The 24,737-nt window shown below is 48.8% G+C and overlaps 1 protein-coding gene across 3 annotated transcripts; it reads right to left on the bottom strand.

Annotated features, from left to right (window-relative positions):
- Window positions 1–925: 925 nt before the first annotated feature.
- On the bottom strand, window positions 926–24,737 carry EFCAB12 (EF-hand calcium binding domain 12). 3 transcript variants are annotated; one of them, XM_058725931.1, is made up of 10 exons: window positions 23,699–24,041; window positions 22,804–22,909; window positions 18,220–18,668; window positions 15,170–15,352; window positions 13,202–13,358; window positions 10,124–10,317; window positions 8,376–8,589; window positions 4,007–4,166; window positions 2,330–2,386; window positions 926–1,455 (listed from the first exon to the last, which is right to left on the bottom strand). In XM_058725931.1, exons 1-10 carry the CDS (start codon window positions 24,002–24,004, stop codon window positions 1,197–1,199), a joined length of 2,085 nt encoding a protein of 694 aa, XP_058581914.1. In that variant the 5' UTR covers window positions 24,005–24,041; the 3' UTR covers window positions 926–1,196. The 3 variants fall into 3 exon arrangements, with proteins under 3 accessions (XP_058581914.1, XP_058581915.1, XP_058581916.1); XM_058725932.1 differs by having other exon boundaries at window positions 23,597–23,785; XM_058725933.1 differs by lacking the exons at window positions 22,804–22,909; window positions 23,699–24,041 and adding an exon at window positions 24,084–24,737.

Raw genomic sequence — 24,737 nt, 5'->3', positions numbered from 1 at the left:
GGTAGTTTTTTTTTTTTTTTTCCCCATTTTGCCTATGTTGAAAGCGACGTTTGGGGATTTGACTCCAAAATCCACACTTCTGATCATTCAGCTAACCTGCCTAGTTTTAAATAGTTGTTGATGGTTTTGTTTTGCTTAGATTTTGTATTTAAGATTATTGTAAAAAAAAAAAAATCAAATTTCAGGACGAAAAAATTGTGCATTGATTCCACAATTTGAACACAATACAAATGTCATCGCTGATCTTGATAGTAGTTCCAGGGGCCAGATGGGGACAGAAGCTACACTGGATTGTGTTGTTGACAGGATGAGAAGTGAGAAGGGAAGAGTGTTGTCAACTCCTTCCTGAGATTTTGACTGTGAAGGGTAGGAGTTTGAAGAGACCCAGAGGAGCGAAATGTGAAATGTCTTGTCTAAGGTCGCACAGCTCACAAGTGATAAGGTTGAGACTGGAACCCTATTGTGCCTGTGACTACACCACACCTCATGAATCCTGCTTAGCCAGCCGGCTCTGGGAAGTCAGATGGGATGCAGAGAATGAAAGCACTGTGCTAACAGCAGCCCACATTATGTGTGTTGTGAAGGGAGAAGGTCTTGATGGGGTCAGGTGGGTTAATCAAGCAGAAGGCTCAGGAAACAGAGAGCATGCCTCTAACAGTGAAAGATGCAAGAGATTTGGAAGCAGTAACCAAAAAGGCTCAGTCTGTGGGGGACGAGAGACTGGCTGTGACCGTTTCCACAGAGAAGGGCACAGGGTACCCACACTGCCTGCTGCTTTCCCATGAGCACTGAGATCCCAGGACAAGATGCTGCAGGTGCCAGGCAAGCATACCTGCAGTAGTGCCCTGGGCTCAGAACCCCAGCTTTTCAAACACTCCTCTGGCCCCAGCTCCTGAGCAAGAAATCACATCAGCTGGATCACAGGTGACATGAAAAAAAACTCCAATCTGGTTTATTTCAAAAGGGCAGAGGTCAAGATAGGGAAATACTCAGAAACTGCTTATCTTTCCCTAGATACACCTGCCCTCTGAGACACTGGACATTTTTGCTCAAGAGAGAGCTGGCTCCAGGCCATCGCACTGAAATGATTTCTTTTATCTGGCTCTTTACACTTCCCGCTGTGTCCGTGGCTCTGGGCTGCTAGCTGCACTGGCCACAGCCCCAGGATGGCTGGGTCGGACAACACCTGGGCCACTCTAGTCGATGTAGTAGACCTTGGAGGCATCGTAATAGGCACAGGTCATGTAGTTCATGTTCCCAATAGGCCACCAGTGGTTGGGGTGGTAGGTGGCTGAGTAGGCATGGGGCTGGGGTTGGACACAACTGAAGAGTGCCAGGCTCCTGTCCATGGCCACAGTGGGCAGATAGAGCTGCAGCTTGTCCAGGAGGTGACCCGGCCAGAAGAAATTGGGGTGAGTTCGCAGTGAACCCCTGGACCTCTTCGCCTGCAGCTTCCTGGAAAATGAGAAGATAGGAAGTTTGTCATGGCAGACCCGCCAGGGCTGGGGCTTCTGCTGAGCAGAGCTAAGCAACTGTGTGACCAGAGTGGAGGTGTGGCACTGTGCCAAGCACTTCGCTTCCATGTGGTAGGTCCTGTTATGCTGTCTGCCCTACCAAGGAGGACGTGAACACCTAGAGAGGATACGTTATTTCCCCCAAAGCCACACAGCGAGCAAGTGGTAGGATGTGGGTTTGACTCCCAATTTGCTGCCTTGAAACCCCAAATTCTTTTTTTTAATTAATTAATTAATTAATTAATTTTTGAGAGAGCACGAGTGAGTGGGGGGCAGGGAGGGAGAGAGAGAGAGTGCAGAGCCTGGAGCGGGGCTCGAGCTCACCCGAAGCAGGGCTCAAACTCACAAACGTTAGATCGTGACGTGAGCCAAAGTGGGATGCTTCACCAGCTGAGCCACCCAGGCGCCCCCAAAACCCAAGTTCTTAAGTGTACACCGTTGGTTCTCTCGAGACATTTTAATGCCTCTGGAGCTAGCGTTGCTGGGTCCAAATCCCTGTTCCGCCCCTTGATAGATGTGTGACTTTGAGCAAGATAATTAACTTTTCTGTACCTCAGTTTCCCCTTCTGCAAAGTGGGCATGCTAAGAGTAACTTTATAGGGTTCCTGAGAGGATTTAACTGAGTTAAAACATGGGAACACACCCACAGTGGTGTCTGCCTGGCACTCTAAGTAGTTTCACTGCCTCTCAGTTCCCAGGCGTTGAGCCCTAGATACTGTGTGCCGTGCAACATGCAGAGTCCCAGGCACCTCCTCCACCGTGAGGCTGGTCCTCCCTCCCCTGACCTGCTTACAGAGTTGGCTGATGCTACAGACCTGGTGAACTCCTCAAACTCCTTAAAGTGTATCTTCTTGATTTTCTTTGGTGTCTTCCTAGTAGAGAAGACAGAAAGGCATCTTGTCAGGATTGGGGGAATCCATGTTAATGGGGCCTCAGGTAGTAGGTCAGAGGACATGGGGGTGGGCCTGTCTAGTGAGTCCAAACCAGAGCTCCAAAAGGAGCATTTCTTCTATCTGGGGTGGGCTTGGTCAGCCAGGCCTGGGCTCCCAACCTGGCTGGCTGTGTGGCTCTGGGCAGGTCACTTCCCTTTTCAGAGCCTCATGTTTTTTATTTCCCAGAGCAGAGACCTCCCAGGGGAGCTGAGAGATGCGCAATGATCTGAATTGTTTGGGGGCCCCTGACTCTCACTTTCCCTGCCAGAGCCAAAGCCAGCTTTTGGAACAAGGGTGGTGAAAACTGACTCCCCAAATCTTGGGCCTGGCAGACATCACTCATTAATCACAGACGGCACTCTTTCCCAGCAGGCCTGCATCTGGCCTCAAAATCTTTGACAGCACAGTCCAAGTAGCAAGATAAAACAAATGTCCATCCCTGCCCTTAGGACCTTTCTTTATCCCTTATGGCTGTGGCCTACCTAAACAGGGACAAGAGTCCCTTTCTCAGGCTCCCACCCACTCCCTAGGTTCCCGGTGCAGAAATGGATGTCAGCCACCCAGGGGCTGGCAGTCACTAAGTAATCAGAAAGGGCTCTCCAGGCCACCAGCCTTCTGACTCGTGCTCAGCTCTGCCTCCCCAGGGTTGTGGACAGGCCCCTCTGTAGGCCCAGACCCATGCCTTCAGTCAAGATTGTCCTGATGGGACAGGTAAAACAACAACTATCACTGCTTCCAAGGGCTAACTATCTGCCAAACACCATGCTAGGAAGTTTATATGCATTTCTCATCTGATCCTCATTGTGTGTGGGAGGGGCTGTTACGCTCATTTAACAGATGAAAAGCTGAGGCTCAGACAGTGAAGTATCTTGTCCGTTTAACCTGCAGCCTGTGGGATTTCCACTTGTCTCTGCTGTATCTCATCCCAGCTGTTCTGGCCATACCACCGCAGTGGGCAGCTGGCAGTGATCTAGAATGTGGGCAGTTCCCGGTCCCCTCCCCCTTGTGGTCAGCTGGCCCTTCCTCATCCCACATTAGCCCTGTCCATCCTCAGGGATGCAGGGATGCTGCTTGCTCTCCAATATGCAGTCACCCACGGATGCTGGCTCATAACCTGCCCATGGGTCACTTCCTCCCAAAGAAGGACATTTCCTTAGCACTCAGGTTGGTCTGAGGGCCAGAGACAGGCCCCATTGCAGAGTTCCTTTCTCCTCCTGATGCAAGCCCACCTCTTGCCAGAGAAGGCAGGACAAAGAAGGGACGGCCACCTCTGTCCTCTGTAGGGCCCCTGACCAGCCAACCCATGATTTGAGAAGGGGCCTATTTCCCTAAGAAGGCTCTCTTTTTAAGCTTTTGTAGAGAGGCTGAGATCACGTAGGATATGGTTGGGAGCGAGGCAAGAAGGCTAACGCCCTCAGACACTGGAAATTGGCCAGTCCCTGGGGACCAGCTGGGTTGGACATGCTGGGCACGCTTGGCCACAGGCATTGGCACAACATGTCACCTCAAGTATGCTGGTATGCAAATGGCAGGGGGGAGAGAGGGGGTCTGATACTCAGCTTGTCAGTCTTCTTAGCCACAACATCGCTGAAGCCCTGGAACTTGAGCAGAGCCAGATTTGGACTGAAGATCTTCATATCTGAGTAGTAGCCTCCCGGCTGCCGGATTGGGCGTACCTGGTCCTTCTGGAAAATGATCTTGTCCCCCGGGTACAGCAGGGCTGTAAGCAGCAAGAGAAACGTGGACTCTCAGTCCAACACCCCTCCCTGCCCTGAGCCTTTGGGGCAGAGGGGAGGATATATATATATATATATATATATATATATATATATATATATATATCTTCACATTTTTGTTTGCAAATGTTTTTTCTTAGATATACACTTTAAACTTTTTTATGCTTTTTTTTTGATTTTTTAAAAAGTTTATTTATTTATTTTGAGAGAGAGAGAGAGAGAGAGAGACGGGGGAGGGGCAGAGAGAATCCCCAGCAGTCTCTGCACAGTCAGCATGGTCCGTGCACAGCCTGACGTGGGGCTCGAACTACAAAGCGCGAGATCATGACCTGAGCCCAAATCAAGAGTCAGATGCTTAACTGACTGAGTCACCCAGGTGCCCCATTAAGCTTTTTATGTCTAAATGATTGTAGATTCACAGCAAGTTGCGAAGTGCAGAGGGTCTTCCCCCAGCTTCCCCCAGGGGCGACAGGGCACATAACCCTAGTGCAGTGTTAGGAAGTGGGGTTGGTACAACACTGCTGTTTGGACTAGAGCTGTGGGAGCTGGTTTGTAACCAGGTCAGCCCTGGCCCCAAAGCCTGGGTGCAGTTAGGATGGAGTGTGCGGCGCCCTACCCCACTCTGCACGGGTCGTGCTGGTCATGAGGCCACAAGAAGGAGGGGAGGTTCACCCAAGGCTTCACCAGGTTAACTTAGACCTAGTTGATGGAGGTTTTCTCCTTGCTTAGAATTAGTCCCATGGATATCCTCAGGAGACTGCTCTAAGAAGTCGGAGCATAAAAAACACTGGCTAGGGGCTCTGTCTTCCTGCAGCCATGGAGCAGTGCTTGTCCTACGATGATAACACATGACTAGCTCACATTCTAGAAAAAGTAATGGAAGGTTACAGTCCAGGTTATTAATGCTGGTTATCTGGGGTGGGGGAGGGGGAGAGGGGAGGGCAGGGACTGTGCAGATAAGAGGGGAGAGGGAAGGGGAAGATGCAGCATCAACATTTCAAAAAAAATTTTTTTTAATGTTTATTTATTTTTGAGAGAGACCGAGACAGAGCGTGAGTGGGGGAGGGGCAGAGAGAGAGGGAGACACAGAATCCAAAGCAGGCTCCAGGCTCTGAGCTTGTCAGCACAGAGCCCGACACAGGGCTCGAACTCACAAACCGTGAGGTCATGACCTGAGCCAAAGTCAGACACTTAACCCACCAGCGTGCCCCGCATCAACATTTTTAAAAGATATACAGGATTTTTTTTTTTAGCTTATTTATTTATTTTGAAAGAGAGAGAATGAGCTGGGGAGGGGCAGAGAGAGAAGTGGACAGAGGATCTGAAGTGGGCTGGATATGGGCTTGAACTCATGAGCCGTGGGATGTTGACCTGAGCTGAAGTCGGACACTTAACTGACCCACCCAGGTGCCAATATACAGAATTTTAAAAAACTACATTAACGATATATGTATATATATCTTTAAAAATAACTTACATAAATAATTTTGTGTAAATCGAAAAGAAAAAGAGATCTATAAAAGGACAATCTCTAAAATATTAATGGTGCCAACTCAAGCTGGGGGAATTTTTTTTTTAATATTTATTTTTGAGAGTGAGTGAGCAGGGGAGGGGCAAAGACAGAGAGAGAGAGAGAGAGAGAGAGAGAGAGAGAGAGAGAGAGAATCCAAAGCGGGCTCAGAGCTGTCAGCATGGAGCCAGACTCTTGAATTCAAGAACCATGAGATCATAGGGCACCTAAGTGGCTCAGTCGGTTTAGCATCTGACTTTGGCTCAGGTCATGATCTCATGGTTTGTGATTTCAGGTCCCACATCAGGCTTTCTGCTATCAGAGCAGAGCCCACTTCAGATCTTCTGTCCCCCTGTCTCTCTCTGCCCCTCCCCTGCTAGTGCTCTTTCTCTCTCTCAAAAATAAACATTTTTTTAAAATGCTTTTTTAAAAAAAAAGAGAGAGAGAGAGAGAAAAGAACCATGAGGTCATAACCTGAGCTGAAGGCGACACTTAAGGGACTGAGCCACCCAGGTGCCCCCAGCTGGGGGGATCATTATTTTTATGTTTTCAAAAAAAATGTAAGTGAGCAAGTATTATCTGTGAAATCAGGGGGAGGTAAAATGATAAAGCTATGTGCACTGGGGAGTTGGGAAAGGCCTTGATGTTTTAGAACATGGCCCTTGAGCTTGAGGCCTGGATTCTGAGCCCACCAAGCTCTAGTCTAGAGCACAGACCCAGAAGTCCCAGTGGTTGAGTTTCTTTACTCATAGCTGAGCTGGCCTCTGTCAAAGAGACAGCCAATAGATAGTGGCCAGGAGAGCGGTCAGAGACAGACTCGAGTTTTTTCCATCTAGAACCGTCAGAAGTAAAGGGAAGCCCACCCACGGATGCTGCTTTGTGCCTGTGAGTGTGAAATCCTGCTGGCAGGTGAGGTTCCCTGACCCAGCACCTAGCAAAAGCTAGTGGTGGTGGGAATCAGTTAGTGGCTCAACACCCTGGTGGGGACAGAGGAAGCGCATCCAGAGGAAAGACTTAACCCACAGGGCAGTCCAGGGTGCTGGCAAGCCTGCCTGCATTTCAGAAGACAGTTAGCTGCGTTTCCAGCACGAGCAGAGACGAGCGAATATACACAATCAGGGAAGATGCGGCTCGCTGAGGAAGATGGAAGGAAGGATGATTTGGTGAAAAGTCAGTGTTGAGAGCCGCAAGAGATTTCCTGTCACTGCCCTCCCAGACCAGGTGGGCAGCAAGTGGCCGCGTATGTGAGAGGGTGCCGCATGCACAGGAGACAATGATCACTTAGGGTGGTTTGCCTGTGTTCCTGAAGGCATTTGGCCGTACACTGTTGTACAGACCTGTTATGGGCTGAATTGTGTCCCCCACCCCTCAAATCATATGTTGAAGCCCTAACCCCCAGAACCTCAGAATTTGTATTTGGAGAGAGGGCCTTTCAAGAGGTAATTAAGCTAAAGTGAGGCTGTGCGGGTAGGCTCAAATCTGATCTGGCTGGTGTCCTTGTAAGAGGAAATTTGGACACAAGAGAGGCACAAGGGGGCATGAGAGCACGGAGGAAAAATCACGTGGAGAGGCAGCGAGAGGGTGGCCATCCGTCTGCCAGCCCAGGGGAGAGGCCTGAGGAGAAACTGGCCCTGCTGGCACCTTGATCTTGGATTTGTAGCCTCCAGAAGTGTGAGAAGATAAATTTCTGTTGTTTAAACCACCTGGTCTGTGGTATTTTATTGTGGCAGCCCAAGCAAATTAATACAAGACCCATGGCCCTATACGTTCTGCCCTTCTTTCCCCTTGTCTTGGAAAAAAGATGGAAATAGTCAGTTGTGACGGTGAACTTGTTCTTAGGTAAGTCACCCCATTGTCTGTGTGCCGCTTTCTTTGAAAGCCACATTTCCCAGTTTGGCCATGGTTCCTTCCTGTGACGTTCCTGTGGGAAAACCTCTGTCCTTTTGTGTTTTGAAAGCACAAAGAGGAACTTGCCCATTAAAGTTATAAATTCACGAATTTAGGACACCAGCATTGCTGTGTGGTCGTTGGGGTTATGGGGCCCTCTCCTGTCCCCATCTCTCAGAAATACACACTCTACCCAGAGATGGGGAGGGTTCAGATCTGCTTGGATATATGAAAACACAATTCTCCCTCAAACAAAGGGTGAGACCAGTGTGGAAATCTCAAGGCTGAGTCCTGTGGTCTGAGCAGAGAGCCAAGGTGTCAGAAGAACTTGTCCCCTGGTGCATTCCTACCTCTGTGTCGTGGAAGAACCAAGAAACAGGTCTGGCCTGGGGAAGTGGTTGCAGAAAAGCCCAGTACAGCAGAGCAGTTATCGCCCCTATCACATGTCCCTCTTTGAAATTGGGACTGTTCCTTTCTGCTCAACTTCAGGGCTCCCTCACCCAGAACTCCTGTCCTTGGAGCTTCCTGCTCTAGAATGCTCAGCAGGCTCAGATGGGGAACCCAGACCCCTAGACCTGTGGAGCCTGTGAACCTCCAGGATTCTAGAATGTAGAATCAAATGTAACAGCAAAACAGGCTGGGCTGCCCCTGCTCCTTCAGTATCCCCACCACAGGCCACAGAGGCTTGGCTGGATGCACGTCTGCTGGGGAAGGACAAACCTCAGGCGGAGCCATGTTCACTTGGGTTCTGAGCCCTCTCGGCAACTTCCCAAGGGCCAGGCGCCAAAGCTCTTACCTTTCACGAGGATGTCCTCTGTCAGTGGGAGGCCGTAGGACTCACAGAGCTTGCAGCACTGCAGGTAGACCAGAAAGTTGTCCCTGCGGGACTTGTTGATGAGCTCCTTCATCTCCCCATGGATGGTGGATGGGAGGCAGTGCTCATCAAAGTGCTTATTCCCGCTGCGCACCAGGCGGCACCGCTCCGTGTACTGGATGGAGGGGATCTTGAGCTGCAAGGAGAAGAGGTTGGCACCCACTTCCCTCCACCTTCTTCCCGACCAGAAGGCAGATATGGAGCCTCATCGACCTCTCCCCCAGGAGGGGAGATGGCAAAGCATGCAAGGTGGGACCAGAGTTCAGGCTCTGAAGTCAGTGACTTGGGAGAAAAATCACACATGGTCAAGGTTACCCCTGAAGGGCACTTGAGTGGTTAAGCCACGCGGTTCTGTGTGCACAGCCCCATATGTGGTTGTACATACATCACTGTATAACATATACAGTAGGGAACAACGTAGATGCCCTACTGAAACAACACATCTGTGTTTGGCTGCACAAGAATTTAAATTGGGCGCAGATATCTGTGCCTTTGAGGTGGAAGGCACATGTCAAGGATGGCAGAGCAAAGTGGAAGAGGCCTGGGGAATGTGGAGCCACTTTTGGCCTTCTCATTTATTTATTTACAAGGAAACAAAAATCTGTTTTTTGGCCTCGAACACCAGAATCAGCAAAGTACAGCTCACAGGCCACATGTGGCCCGGCACCTGTGTTTATAAAGAAAACTTTTTTGGAACACAGAGGCACTCATTTGCTTAGATGTTGTCCGTGGCTGCTCTTTGCCGCAAAGGCAGAACCGAGTAGTTGCCACAGAAACGATAAAGCCCCAAAAGCCTAACACATTTGTTATCTGGCTCTTTAGAGGGAAAGTTTGCTGACCTCTGCTCAAATATTTTGGGTTTTCTTATCATGCAGCTGAATCAGATCTTAGTTGGTATAGCACTTACAATGCCTAGTATATTATTATATGATGATAATAATAATAATAATAATATGTATTTAGGGGTGCCTGGGTGGCTCAGTCAGTTAAGTGACTTTGGCTCAGGTCAAGATCTCATGACCCATGGATTCAAGCCCCACATCAGGCTCTGTGCTGACAGCTCAGAGCCTGGAGCCTGCTTCAGATTCTGCATCTCCCTCTGTCTCTGCTCCTCCCCTGCTTGTACTCTGTCTCTCTCTCTCTCTCTCAAAAATAAACATTAAAAAAATTTTTAAATGTACTTATATATAGTATAATATTAATATTATCTGCCTTCCTGAAGGCAGGGGCTGTTTTGTTCTCTATAACACGCTAAAGTAGCGTCTGGCACTTTGTGGTCTCTTGATAAATATTTTTGGGTGAATTAATTCCCACAATCAGTCCTGCCTTCACTGGTCATATATGTCTGGAGTGGCTGCTCAGTGACAGGCCCTGTACCAGGCATTTAGATTCCAGCCACAATGAAGACACGGCCCTCAGCCCTGGTCTCAGGATGCAAGGTCACATTCAAAGGATGGGAAGAGAGGAGCTCCATATACTTTTGGAAACATGATCTCATTACATCTTCAGAGAAACCTTGTGAGGTAGGTGTTGTTCTTATTATGAGATGAGGGAACATAGGGGTAAAAGAGGGCCTGCTCCCAGGAGTTCCCCAGCTAGAAGGTGCAGCGGACTCGAACCTGAGCCTGCCTAGGAGCCAAGCGCCACGCCCTTCCCATTGACCGGGGTACCTTGTGCTTCCGCCTCCTCTCCCGGTACCGCTTGCCAATGTCCTCCATCTCCTCCAGAGTCAGGGGCCGCGCCTCCATCTGGGTGTCAACCACGGGCACAGTCAGCAGGTCCATCTTGCACGGTTGTGGGGCTAAATTCACCTGCTTCTTGGACAGATGCGATGGGGAAACTCTGATCTTGGCAGGTCTATAATCTGAAAGGAAGGAGAGCCTGAGAGGGGGCTCAGCTAAGGAATCCATCAAGCGGTTAACTCATGTGATCAAGCAGGTGCCGGCCATCCCTCTGCTCACTTCCCACGTGGCTCATCAGGCCACCTGAGACAGACCTTGAAGGTGTCCCTTCTCTCCGTCTGCACTATGGCCTGCCCAGTGCAAGGCCACCTAGTGCCTCACCTGCACCACTGCCCCAACCTTGCGGTTGCCATTCTCATACTCTAGCATCCTGTCTCCACCGAACATTAAATAGGACCTTTGAAAAATATAATCACTTCATTCCCCTGCCTAACACTCTCTACTGGCTTCCCTCAGCACTTACACGAAAGCCCAGAATCCTCCTCCTGGTCTGCAAGGCTCTGCAGAGTCTCGTCTCAGCTCAGCCTCCACGTGATCCATCTCCTCCTGCTCACCCCTCCCCGACTCCCCAGAGCCACCCTAACTTTTTTCTTCCGTTTTGAACTTTTTTTTGACTACAGGTGTATTTCTTATTTATTTACTTATTTACTACCTATTAATTTTTGACAGAGAGAGAGTGAGTGAGCAAGGAGCAGATAGAGAGAACCCCACAAGGTACAGAGAGAAAGAGAGAATGAGAGTGGGGAGCCCAAGCTCATCCGATGCGGGGGTTCCAACTCACCAACCAACTCACACCTGAGCCGAAGTCTGAGGCTTAAATGACTGAGCCACCCAAGCGCCCCTCACCCTAACTTCTTTCTGTCCCCTGAAAACTTGCCCAAGTCAGGGCCTTTGCCTCTGCAGCTCCCTCTGTCTAGGGTGCCCTTCGCCAGAATGGGCTCCTCATCTGTCACTTGGGTGTCAGTTCCCATGGCTGCTTTGCAGAGAGGCCTTCTGTGACCACCACCCCCTCACTCTGTCCTATTGTCTTCAAGGCATTAATCCCTACTAGACATCATCTTGCTTAACCCTTTACCTGGAAGCTCATTGAAGGCAGAGGCCTTGGCTTCTTCACTCCTGTGTTCCCAGTTCCCAGTTTCTGGAAGTATGCCTGGCACGTAGGAGGTGTTCAACAAAGAACCGAGTGAATGAAAGCATCCCGTTGCCCCTGCCCTGGTTCAGGCCTGCCCTGTTCTGGGCTGAAATGAAGTCATGGCTCAGTCACCTTCTAGTTTTGAGACTGCAGACTGGTGGCTTAGCCGCTCTGAGCTTTATAGCATCCTCCTGTAGAGCGTGAGTTGTAGCTTTGACCTCCAGGGACTTGAAGGATAAACTGAGCTACCTGCTGTGGGTAAGGCTACCCAGCCCGAGTGCCACTGCCTTCTCTCGTGAGCTTGCCACCCAAGAGTCTCATTGACTCTTGATGCTGCTGCCCCTTTAGGCAAAGCAAAAGATACCCAAGTCCATTTACCCTGGAATGTTCTCCAGAGAAAAGGGTGATGACACCGAGATGGCACCTGGCAAGCAAATACTTGCTCCTGGCTTCAAGTCTATTTATTGGGAAATAATAGGCCCCAAATACCTTTGCTGCAAATATGCATCACGGCACACTGTGGTCGTTCACTAAACAGCTCACGGCCAACTACGTGGATAATGGTGAGCTTTGGTAATTGATAACGAAAAGGCAAAAAGGTCATGGATGAGAGAGCAGGCCCAACTTGAGGCAGCTCTGAACACGAGCTGGACATAAAAGTTGCCAGAGATTATAACTGTGGGTAGTGATGCGTGCAGGAGGTGACCAGGGTGGGGGTGCTCAGTTTCCCTGGGACTCTGAGAGAGGCAGAGACACTGCCTGGGGGGTGACGGGGCCTCTGCCCAGTGGCTTGATGAGACTAGAGGCTGGAAATTTACGCGCTGCACTGTGGGTGAAGTTCTGGAGGACAGGGGAACAGCCTGTCTATGGGAGCTGCCAGCTGCCACCCAAACAGCCCGCTGGTGAGGACATGGAGCGCCCAGCTCAGTGGGACCAGAAGCCTGCGCCAAATCTTCACCCACGTAAGGAAACTGTCCTCTAACCCGCAGGGCTCTCACATGACCTCAGAGAGGCTGAGGAACACTCCACACCAATGTGTGTGAAATGAAACTCCTGCTAACCTGATGGGTGCGGGCAAAGCAAGATTTGTTTTATTTAGAAAAAGAAAGGGGTTCTATTTGGGGATATGCTATATTGTTATATTTGGTTACATTTGGGGAGGGCTCTGGAATGGTGGATGGAGGTTTAAAAGAGGGCTTTAATTTTATCTGGAGTTGTTCAATTTTAATTTTTTTTTTTTTTTTTTTTTTTACACCACAATGCCACTAAGCTACAAAGAACCATGATGCGCCCTTGTGTTGTAAATTCATAGCCAGCACTATGGCTAGTCCATTTCTAATTTGCCTCCATGCTATGTCTGGACAGATGTGGTTCCACAAGCACATGGCTTGGCAAATGGACCTTGAGCTGTTGCACAGCTCATACAACTGTTCATAGCAGCCCTGCTAATATCCCTGATCATAGAATATCAAAGTAGGCTTTCCAGTAAACTCTAAACATGTGCTAATTCTGGTTTCCGACTTTTAGTTAACTTTTTATCAATAAAATATAGATCAATAGCAAGAAGGCTTTGGACCCACATACAAGATCTCAGTCTATTGGGTAAGCCTTGGTGGGCTGAAACCACCTTTTGAGAATCCTCCTTTAAGGACAAGGGCTGCGTCTCATTCATCTTTGATGGACATGGTAGCTAGGCATTCAAGAGAATACCTTGCTCCTTAGTTGATCGCTGGGCTTGGGGATTCCAGAGTCTTGGCCCACCCATGGTAACCCAAAGCTGGAGAACACACTCAGGAAGTAAACCAAGGTTGCCTCCACCATGCTTGCTCCCAGGATGGGGAAGTGGAGGCATGGGGGTGGGACTGGATACATACACTCCCTTGCAGTTGCCAGGGTGCTTTTCTGATGAGCCAGACACCACTGCTTGTAGGTATTGACTAGGATATCTGTGGTGATGCTGTTGTCCTTTCCCAGAGAGCTGAGATAGATCACAACATCTTCCACCTCCTGGTTTTTCAGAGGGACTCCAACCTAAGGAGAGAAGAGAAGCCACCAAGGTGGGCAGGCTCCAATCCAAACATCCTACCTGCACGGTCAAAGCTTTACCAGCCTGGCCCTACTTCCCCTATCTAGTTTCATCCACAGCCACTCCCACCTCAGCAGGAGCTCAGAGCCTCTTCCAAGGCCCTGAACACACCCTGCACTTTCTCACCCTCTGCCTTTACTCGGGCGCTTCCTCCTTCTATCTGAAGAACTATCCCTCTTTCAAAACCCAGTCTAGATATGCCACTATCTTTGCAGAGTCTGCTACTCCTTCCTTCTGGGCTGCCACCCCACTCCATACCAATCTCAACGATAACTTTCCCACACTGGATTGGAAAAAGGATTTCATGCCTACCATCCTTGCCCACAAGAAACATATCAGCTTTCCTTAACTGAAGAAAAATAAGATCAGAAGTACAATACACATTACTCTTTCAGGGATGGTAAGCAACTTTATAGGAGTATAATGCTTGCCAGCAATACTGAATATTCAAGAAGGAAAGTGTTTAAGGAAATATAATTTTCTTCCTCAGCTTCTTTAGACGGTAGTCAGTGTTCACTGGGCTTTCCTTAAAGAGGGTCAGAACTCTCCTGGTTCTAGAGGACTTCATGTTTTCTCTTTTTGGTTATGATGATTAAGAACCCTGTATATATATACGCATATACATATACGTATATACGTATACGTATACATGTACATATATATGTATATATATACACACCCTGTATACATAATATATATATTTAATGTTTTGAAACGTTGTTTAGGTAACTACATGTCATGAAACAACAGTGTGAAAACTGGTGATGATTTAAAACCATAAAGACCTAGCAGGCAGCTTCCTAAAGTATTTCCAAGAGGTATCTTGTATTCAAAACATATTAAGACTTAATTTATGCAGACCAGAGGTCAGCAAACTTTTCCTATAAAGGGTCAGATAGTAAATATTTTAGGATCCATGAACAATATGATCTCTATCATAACTGCTGAAATCTGCCATCATAGCATGAAAGCAGCCATGACAATACATATAAGTGAGTGTAGCTGTGTTCCGATAAAAGTTTATTCACAAAAACAGAGGCAGGCTGGATCTGACTTCTGGGCCATAGTTAGCTGACCTCTGCTCGATCAACAGAACTTTCTGCAATGATGGAAATGTTCTATATCTGTGCAGGCCGATAGAGGAACTGCTCACCACATGTGAACACTAAGTACTCGAAATGTAGCTGGTGTGACCAAGGAAACGGATTTTTAAATTTTATTTATTTATAATTAATCAAAAATTTGTGGATAGTCAGTGAAAGTGTGGCCTGTGGACCAGTACCATAGACATCACTGGGAGCTTGTTACAATGCATCAACTTGGGCCCTGCACAGAGGTACTGAGTAGAAGCTGCATTTTAACAAGATCTCTATGGGATTATCTGCCAATGACAGTTGGAGAAGGTCTAGAGGGTTCTAGAGGCAAGACAGAAGGCCCAGCAATCTCTGTGCCCAGTTCTGGAGTCTGATGGGCAAGACAGTGATTCCCCAGGTACTGACTGGTTATGGGGTCGGCTCTGCAGACTTTCCACTCAGGTAGGGGTTTTTAAGATCATACTCACGCAGGAGTGGTTTTAGGGGTCTGATGTGGCCACAAGTTAGGTCATGTTTTCCAATCTGGCTTAACAAGTAACAAGGCTGATGGTTTGATCTACTTTTCGTTGGTCCAGGACCTGGGTGGAGGCAGCAGTGGGGGCAGGATGCATGCATGTCTTCCTCACTCAGGCCGGCCTGGTGGGAGCATGGGAGGCACTTACCGCCTTCAGAGTCACAACGAATTCCTCCCTAGAGATCTTCTGGTGCTCGCCCCCGTCCACTTTGCTAAATATCTCCAGGATCTTGATCTTGCGGCTGTGCAGGTAGGAGTACAAGGCTGATAAGGCAGAGGGCTTGGGCAATTGGAGCTGGGGCACCAGTCGGCGGGAGGGCCGGGGGCTCTTCTGTAAGAGGTAAGAGAGGGAGCAGAGGAGAGAATTCAGGGGAGACAGGCCACTGGAATGTGATTCCCAGAGTTAGAACATGATTCCCAGAGAGAGAGGGGGGGGCTGAGCAGCTCTCAACAGACAGCAAGATGGAATGCAAGGAGCATTGGATTCAGGGGTGCCGGGGTGGCTCAGGTTGAGCATCCGACTTCGGCTCAGGTTGTGATCTCCGGTTCATGAGGTCAAGCCCCGGATCAAGCATCTCCGCTGTCAGACAGGTCCTCTGTCCCCCTTGTTCTCTGCCCCTTCTCTGGTTGCATGCTCTCTCTCTCAAAAATAATTTTTTTTTTTTTTAAGGAGCATTAGATTCAGGGCAAAGGCATTTTGCCAGGGATACTTTGCATCTCTGGGCCTCCATTTTTCCATCAGAAACAACCGGGCTGGACATGATGAGAACTAACATTTCATTCTTACCCACATCTCTCCTGTCAAACATGTCAGGATTAAAATCACACCAGGCAATCAGTGCACCAAAACATATGCCCCTGCCTGGAACCAGATGGGGCTCTCTAATCCACCCATCTCCCAGCCTTTGCTCCTGCTCGGCCTCCTGCCCAAAACTTTTCCTTCTTTCTCTACCTGTCCAACTCCTACTCTTCCTTTACCTCCAGATCATCGGGAATATTTCAGGATAATACTCCCTTACCTTGGTGCAGCACCTGACAGTTTACAAAGGGCCTTTCTGTTCCCTACTTTGTAGCTCCTCTGTGTTTAGGATCCACCTCTATTAATGTAGCCACCAATCTGATGTGTCTGCCTCCCCCATTAACATGTGAACATTTTGAAAGCAAGACAATGTCTTTTGAAGCTACATACCTCTACCTCCTATTCATCTACTGGACAAGCCCCCCAGCCCTAGGCAGATAGGCAGTAATTGTTTGATGAATGAATAAATGATGCTGTAAAATAGGTATTAGATACTACTTTCCGTTTTTACAAACAAGGAAACAGGCTGAGAAAAGTGAAATGACTTGCCCAGGGTCACACAGCCTATAAGCAATAGAGCTAGGTTTCTAATCCAGGCCCAGTGTTTTGGTTGGTTTTTTTTAAATGTTTTTTAAATTTATTTTTGAGAGACAGAGAGAGACAGAGCACGAGTGGAGGAGGAACAGAGAGAGAGGGAGACAGAGAATGTGAAGCAGGTTCCAGGCTCCAATCTGCCAGCACAGAGCCCGACACAGGGCTTGAACCCACGGACCATGAGATCATGACCTGAGCCAAAGTTGGATGCTTAACCAACTAAGCCACCCAGGTGCCCCCCACCCCCCACCCCAGGCTCAGTGTTTATTCATAGACACTGTACTGCTGTCTGGAAAGGGTGTGATAGGCCTAGGAAATTTCGGTTTGGACTCTGATTACACCAAGGACTGAGTCTGGCACCAGTAAGACTAAAGTAGTAGTAAAAATGGCAAACATAGGAGTGCCTGGGTGTTTCAGTCGGTTAAGCATCCGACTTCAGCTCAAGTCATGATCTCACGGTCTGTGAGTTCAAGCCCCGCGTTGAGCTCTGTGCTGACAGCTCAGAGCCTGGAGCCTGTTTCGAATTCTGTGTCTCCCTCTCTCTGCCCCTCGGGACTCTCTCTCTCTCTCTCTCTCTCTCTCTCAGAAATAAGTAAATATTAAAAAAAAATTTTTTGTGATGGCAAACGTAATATTCAGTGCTCACTATATGGCTGGCACTGTCCTAGGCACCTACTCCATTTAGAAGTCACAGCAACCCTAGGAAGTCAGTACAATGGTTATCCCCATTGAATAGATTGGGAAACTGAGGACTGGATCATACAGCTAGGAAATAGCAGAGCTGGTTTAAACCCACGTTATCTGACCTCTTATCCCAACTTCACCTGAACTGGGAGAAATTTCAAGTGTTTCCATTACCAGAAAATGTCACAGAGAGGTAAGCACTGGGGGACAAGGGCTTTGGTACTGACTGCCACCGACTACCTCTATGGGGCTGGACAATTTATCGGCCTCGTTGAGCTTCTATTTCTGTATTTATAAAAGGGAGTCCTCCTTTTTATTCCAGCCTCACAACTGTGACTTTCACGGTACCACCACGAGCACCTGCTTGGCACATATAGGCCCTCAACAAATACGTGTCAGTGAACAAATGAATGAGGAATGCATATTTTTAAAATGCCCCATAGATGGCATTCCAGGAGTTATCCCTCCTAAGGTGGTTTTAAGATATAGTCACAAATTCTTTAACTCCTCCCTTCTGGGACGGAGCCTGATTCCCCTCCCCTTGAGTGTGGACAGTACTTAGTGACTTGCTTCTGACAAATAGAATATGGTGAAAGTGATAATGTGGTTCTCCTGAAACTCAGGTTGCCTGAGATGAGGTCATAAAAGGCATGGCAGCCTCCTCTTTGCTCTGTCTCTTGGACCATTCGCTCTGGGAGATGCTGGCTGCTATGTGGTAAGGACACTCAAACGACCCTATGGAGAAGTCCCTGTGGCCAGGAACTGAGGCCCCCTGCCAGCAGCCACGTGAGCAAGCTAGCTGGGAAGCGGATCTTCCTGCCTCAGTCAAGCCTTGAGTTGTCTATGGCGCAAGCCAACAATTTGAGATGAGGGCCACCAGCTAATCTCTTCCCAGACGCCTGACTCTCAGAAACAGTGGGGGTAATCAACATTTGTTGCTTTAATGTTTGGGGGCATTTGTTATGCAGCAATAAATACCCCATACACCTCCCTTTGGGGGATTCTCTTTGCTCCCTTTGGAAATGGGGTGAATGACCCCTATCCTGACTAATCTGAGGGAATGAAAGGACAGCATGCCCCTAACACCTTCAGCGTCTTCATAAGCAAATGGGGCTACTCACCTTGGTGGCTCTGATAGTAGTCAGGTGGTCTAACAACTGGTCCTCCTGCTCCTTCTGGATCATGTGCAAGACCTTGGCCTCTGAAGGTGTGAGGCTGGGCTTGTTCTGAAGCCATCTCTCTACATTACCAAATGACTCCAGGTCCTGGCGAAGCTTCAGCCTCCGGCTCAGCCAGGTCCTCACGTCGTCTGGTTGGCCTTGGATGTCCCCAGCTCCCAGGGCTTGGAAGCTGGAGATCGGCTGTGGGGGAGTCTGGGGTTGGGCCATGAGATTGATAGGCATTGGATCCTCTTTTTGAGGCAAGATGATGATCCGCCGGCGGCTCTGAGGCAGGTGGAAGTCCTCCTGCTTGAACTGCTTGAAGCAGTGGGCGATGACCAGTTCAGGATCGAAGGTGGGGCCCTTGCTGGCATTTTCATCATCACTTGAGGTCTCAGACTGGCAGAGCCCTTGGGGAAAGAGGTTAAGAGGTGAGCTTCTTTCAGGAAGAGGACTAACGGAGTCAGGAAGGAAAAATGCTACAGCACCAGGCTGGGTTCCCAGGCCTGGTGTTATCATTGCTTTGCTATAATGATGAAGATAATCACATCTAGTATGATTGCGCATTCCTGATGGCAGGCACTATGCTAAGGTCTTTGTATGTTTTCTCTTGTTTAACCTTCTCAGATTTTATTCTTCCTCCACTCCACCCCACCCTCACCCCAATGCTCCTTATTGACAATCAGAATTTATTTATATATATATTTATTTATTTATTTAAAGTTTATTTATTTATTTTGAAAGAGAGAGAGGGAGTGGGGGGAGGGGCAGAGAGAGAGACCCAAGCAGGCTCCGCACTGTCAGCACAGAGCCTGACGCAGAACCGAGCCGAAATTAAGTGCCCGACACTTGACCGGACTGAGCCACTCAGGTGCCCCCAGAATGATCTTTTAAAAAAATGCCATCCTGATCTGGTCTCATCATCCGAGTAGAGGCTTTGAAGCTGGAATGCTTCAGCCGTGTCCTGGCTCTGCTGCTTAGTGGCTGCATGTACTTGGGTAAGTCACTTGGGCTCTCCGTCTCAGTCTTTCATGTGTAAAACGGGGGTAAAGATGGTACCTACTTTACTGAGTAGGTGGAGATGGTTAGAATCAGCCCGTCTTAGAGTTGCTTTGTTCATGGTAAAGTGCACTGTTATTTTTAATGTTTATCTATTTTTGAGACAGAGAGAGACAGAGCATGAACAGGGGAGGGGCAGAGAGAGAGGGGGACACAGAATCGGAAGCAGGCTCCAGGCTCTGAGCCATCAGTCCAGAGCCCGACGTGGGGCTCGAACTCATGGACCGCGAGATTGTGACCTGAGCTGAAGTCAGACGCTTAACCGACTGAGCCACCCAGGCGCCCCTGCACTGTTATTTTTTAATGGACTTGCTCCTCGCCTATTTTGAAACCCTCCTATCACTTTCCACGGCCCTCAACATAACATCCCTTCTCTGCCAACCTTTCCTACCTCATCCCTTGCCTATCCTTCTTTACAGGTCCCACACGCCTTGACCCTGAATGATCCCTGAATGGTCCAAGCACATCCCGCCTAAAGGTTTTGCATGTGTTGTTCTATCTGCCGGAATGCTCCCTCCCCCCGCCATCCCCTTAAAACTTATCACAGGGTTTTAAGTTGGGGGCTGCAAATGGTGACCCTCGTGGTGAATGAGGCTTGGGATCCTGTTTCATTTGATGCATTGGTCAAAATTTTCCACCTTGAGTTACTTTAGGCTAGGGCATGCCCTCTCCAGCTTGCTGTAGTCCCAAATTATTCTCTATGGTCTTTTTTTTTTTTAATGTTTATTTTTGAGAGAGAGAAAGAGAGCAAGGAGGGACAGAGAGGGAGAGGGAGACAGAGAATCTGAAGCAGGCTCCAGGCTCTGAGCTGTCAGCACAGAGCCCAAAGAGGGGCTCGAACTCACGAACCAGGAGACCATGACCTGAGCTGAAGTTGGACACTCAATCAGCTGAGCTACCCACGTGCCCCCATTCTGTATTGTCTTACATGCAGCTCAGTTCATTTATTAAGTGCCTGCTTTAGGCAGACATTTGTGTTTGAAATCTCTGGTATAATTACTTGGTTGGTGTTTATTTTTTCAATAGACTATGGACCTGGACCTCCTCTCTCTGGTTGCCTACTGGAGCCCCGGCACCTCCATGTGCCAACATACAGTGGGAGCTCAGTAATTATTTGGCGATTGAGTGGATGTCGAGTGGACAGACTATTTGACATCATAGAGATCAGCTCTATGATTATACCATTTTACAGAGAAGGGCACTAGGGCCCAGAGAGGCCCAAGGTTCCACGGTGGTTTAGTAGCAGAGCTGGGATATGAATTCTGGTTTGCCTGGCCCCAGAGCTTGGTTCTTAGCCATTAATTGATAAGACCACAGGCTGTCACCTAATCCGACTGAGTCTCAGTTCTTTTATTTCTAAAATGATAAACTCTGTTCTAAGTACCTCCTGAAGCTGTTATGAAGACCAAATGAATAACAGATATGTGAGTGTTCTAAAATTCAGAAGGGATATAGCATTATTATTAAAAATATTGTCACCATCATTCCCCTTCTAAAACCCACACTGCCTCTGCTTTAAAACCCTTTTGTTGCCTCCGAAATAAAATTCAGTCTCCTTAACCTGGCCTCACCTGACACACCCACCTCTGCCAGCCTAATGGGCTCCTTCTCTTATTCTTTCTGACCTCACCCTGTATTTGTACCCAAACTGAGCTGACTATGGTTCCTTGGTCACCTCATCCTGCCCCTGTGCTGTTTCCTCTCTCTGGAATGCTCTTGGAGACTTAGGTCAGGCATCACCATGCCCTGAAGCCCTCCCACCCCCTCCCTCATATCCCCTCTGGTTTCCCATAGCCCCTGTGCTCATCCCCATCATAGCATTTACCATGTTTTTTCTGGATGAAGATGCTTTCTGGGTCTTTCTTTCCCAATAGCCTGTGAGTTTTCCAATGGCAAGGACTGTGTCTCAGTTTCCATGTATCCCTGGTGCCCAGCCTAGCACAGAGTGACCATTCAGTCCATTTGTTAAGCCTCCTTACAATGCCTGTGTTTTTCCTTCATGGTCAGAAAATAATGTGTCAGAAAATAATACATCAATGTGGATGGAAGTGGGCACTTCTCAACAAGCCATGTGTCATTTCTTTGAGAACAAGATGCTGGGTACAACTGAGAATGTAGCCATTTATCCAACCAACATTTACTGAGAATCATTCAATAGATCCAAACGAGGCTGGAAACCCAACCGCAGAGCCCTGGAGTGGAACAAGGTGGGGTAACCAGAGGGGTATGCCCTCAGTCGGAGGAGAAGTGCTGATGGAGAGAGTCGGGTGGTCATCATGAAGGAAGAGGCATTGACATGTGCCTTCAAGAATGAGTCAGATTTCAAGGTGTGGAGGGGTCAGCATGGGGAAAGGTCAGGGGTGGAGTTTGAGGATTTGGGGGTTACTAAATAGTTCCACAAGTTGAAGGTACATTGTGCATGAAGGAGGAGGTTGATGGGAAATAAAGCTGGAGTCATCTTGAATGCCAGGTTAAGGGGTTTAAACTTTATCCTGTTGACCTGGGAACACACTCAAAACATGCTCCTCCCTGGCCTTGCCACCGTCACTTCCGCCCACCCAAGACCCCAAATCCATGATCTTCCCTTAGCTAGAAGGGTCACTCCCCACCAAGCCCTTCAATGGCTTCATTGCAATGGCTTCTCAGTGCCCTTAGAATAAACAAGCCTCTCCTACAATGGCCCCCACCACTGCCCTCACTGGCACCCTGCTCCCCACTCCTCCCTGATCTCTCCCTGCCCCCTCCCTCTGCTCACTTCACTCCAGCTGCATGAGCCTGCTTTCTCTTTGTCCAACCCTCCTAGCTCTGTCCTGACTTGGTTTTGGCATTTGCCATGCCCTATGAAGGGCATGGGATTCCCCAAGATTGCTGTTGGCTGAGTCCTTTTCACCATATGGTTCTCAGCCCAAGTGTCACTCCCCTCAAAGTCACCCTGACTCCCCTATTGAAGGTCGCATGCCCACTGTACCATGGAGCTTCCATTATAGTGATCTTTGGGGTTCTGTGTCCATTTATAGAAAAGTGAGGTGGGTAGAGACTGTGTGAAAATGTTCCCAAGGGATTGTGAGGACAGCTTCCAGAGGCCAACTAGCTCCATTGCCTTCCCAGGTCAGGGATCTCTTCCTGAAATGCCCCTGGCAGATTTTGCCTCTGCTTGGATACGCCTCTGGTTGACAGGGTGTTCTTCTCTCACATTGTGGATGCCTGATTCTGATTCTTAGAAAAGACTTCCTTATATTGACCCAGATTTTGTTTCCCTGGAAGTTCTACCCTTTAGTCCTAGTCTTCCCCTCCAATGCTCCAGAAAACGCATTCCTTCCCTCTTTCCTGGGACAGCTCGCCAAGTATCTGGAGACAATTCAACTCTCTTTATTTTGGCTCTGATTCAAATCTCTCCCTCAATTCCATCCTACCTCTCTGGCCACTTGCTACTTGGGCCCTCTTTTCCCGCCCATCCCTTAAAATTGGTGCCTTCTAGGTTCATACCTGGGCTTTCTCCTTCTCCTTCCTTCTCCCTTTTCTTCTTCTTCTTCTCCTCCTCTTTTTTCCAAACAATCTCCTCTACTCTCATGTTTCTGTGGTCTTCTATATGCTGAGGACACCCATATCAATATTTATGACTTGAAATTAGCTCCAGCTTTCTACGTACAGTTGCTCCTAAAGTATTTCCACTTGGATGGCCTACAAGGATCTCAGTCTCAACCAACTAAGCCTGCACTGGCCTCCATGTCCTGTTCTCACTCAACCTGTTCCTCCTGGTAGGTTCCCAATCCCCGTGAAAGGCACCTCCATCTCATCCTAGTTACCAACCTGAGCATCATCTTTGATTGTCCTTTTCTTGTTCCCTGTTCAGTCAGCCCTCAAATCCCCCTAGTCCCCTCTAGCCTGGCCACTCTCCCTCACCTCTCAGTACCTTTGGTCTGGACATTTCAGGCAGCCCAAGAGCTCATGATTCTGGCTTCAGCCTTCAAGTCTGCCAATTCACTCTGCATTTGCTGATAATCCCAATCCCAATACTGCCATTTCCAGTAGCTTCTCCATCTCCTACCTCCCAAGATCTTTCATGATCTTGTCCCTTCTGACCTCTCTCGCCTCTCATCCCTGGCAATACTCAAACTACTAGCAGTTTCCTGAAGATACTGTATCTCTGAGCTTCTCTGCATGTGCTTCCATTGGTCTGGAATGCCTTTCCTCCCCTTTTTGGCATGGAGAACTCTTTATATCCTTAATTTAAGCCCAAGTGTAAAGAGCTCTTCCAGAACCTTAGAATTGTTCTTACCTGTCCACTACACTTAGCAGACCTCTTACTTCTGGGTGTCACCCCCAGACCTGGCATCCACCCCTTCTTCTGTAATTATGCGTTTATCTGCCTATCTTTCACCTCTGAAGTTGCAGGGTTTTCCCGCAGCAGGCTATCACCAAACACTGCTGGTTTTCTACATGCTTCTTCTCCAGTACCCAGCACATTAATATCCGGCGGAGAAATGGGGCGCGGCGGGCGAGACAGAGGGCGGTGGATGCCTTTCCCAGGCACACGGGTTGGACCCCTGATTTCAGACCAAGGCAACTTGGCCCACTCCTCCAGCCTGGGAATGGAAATCTGAGAAATGTGCACGACCCGCCCCCGACTCCCTGGCAACCCCTCACCCAGCACCCAGTACGGCACAATGAGATATTCGCCTCCCATGCTTGCCCTCACCCCACTTGCACGCGTCTGCACGGGGCTGAAGGCTTCCTGGATGCGGCGCTGCTTCCCGGGAACTTACCGAGCAGCGACAAGTACAGAGCCTCAGACGTTTCGTACGAATCTTCCATGGTCGCAGCGTCGGGAGCGGGTGTTGAAGAGCGTGTGTGTGTCTGTGTTGGTTTTTGCTGGCGTGTCAGGGTACCAAAAAACAGTAATTCCAAACTTTGCAAGAAACACTCAATGCGCCCCCGAGCTTAGAAGCAACTGTTGCCAGGACTACAGACGCCCTGCGCTGATTGGCTGAGCATTGCCACGCTCCTGCCGTCTGTGGGACGGAGGCGGGTACGGGGGAGCACCCTCCCACTCCCGATTGCCTGACAGTCCTGTTCCTTTTGTGGGTCCTGGGAGGCAGTCGCAGAGGGGCAGAATTCCTGGCTTGGAGAAAGACAGGATTCTTAGTATGGCCCAGTGGCCCCTGAATCTGGAGGAATAGATCACAGGTTTTCCTGAAAATTGTACGATCTTCAGCCTATCTCCACGTATTTCATTTTCATCCAAGGAACAGGCCCTGCCTCCTCCGGAGGGATTGTAGGAACTCAAGAGAATCTTGGCCAACAAGAGGCCTGTGTTTTTGATATGCATTTCTCCCTAATGACAGGATGCCACCGTTTGGAAATAGAGAACCTGATACCAGGAATATTAAAGTTAAAATGTCCATCAACTGATAAACGGA

This window comes from Neofelis nebulosa, chromosome 4 (assembly GCF_028018385.1).
Source record: "Neofelis nebulosa isolate mNeoNeb1 chromosome 4, mNeoNeb1.pri, whole genome shotgun sequence".
NCBI classification, from domain to species: Eukaryota; Metazoa; Chordata; class Mammalia; order Carnivora; family Felidae; genus Neofelis; species Neofelis nebulosa.
Note: the sequence above shows the minus strand (reverse complement) of the source record. Positions and strands in the feature narration are given on the sequence as shown.

Bases quoted from the DNA above. Each gene is read 5' to 3' on its own strand.
- EFCAB12 (XM_058725931.1), bottom strand. From the start codon at position 24,004: ATGGGAGGCGAATATCTCATTGTGCCGTACTGGGTGCTGGGTGAGGGG. The intron at 13,359-15,169 runs GTAAGTGCCTCC...TTCTCTCCTTAG, and splicing joins TCGTTGTGACTCTGAAGGCG to GTTGGAGTCCCTCTGAAAAA. The intron at 4,167-8,375 runs GTAAGAGCTTTG...TGCTGCTTACAG, and splicing joins AGAGGACATCCTCGTGAAAG to CCCTGCTGTACCCGGGGGAC.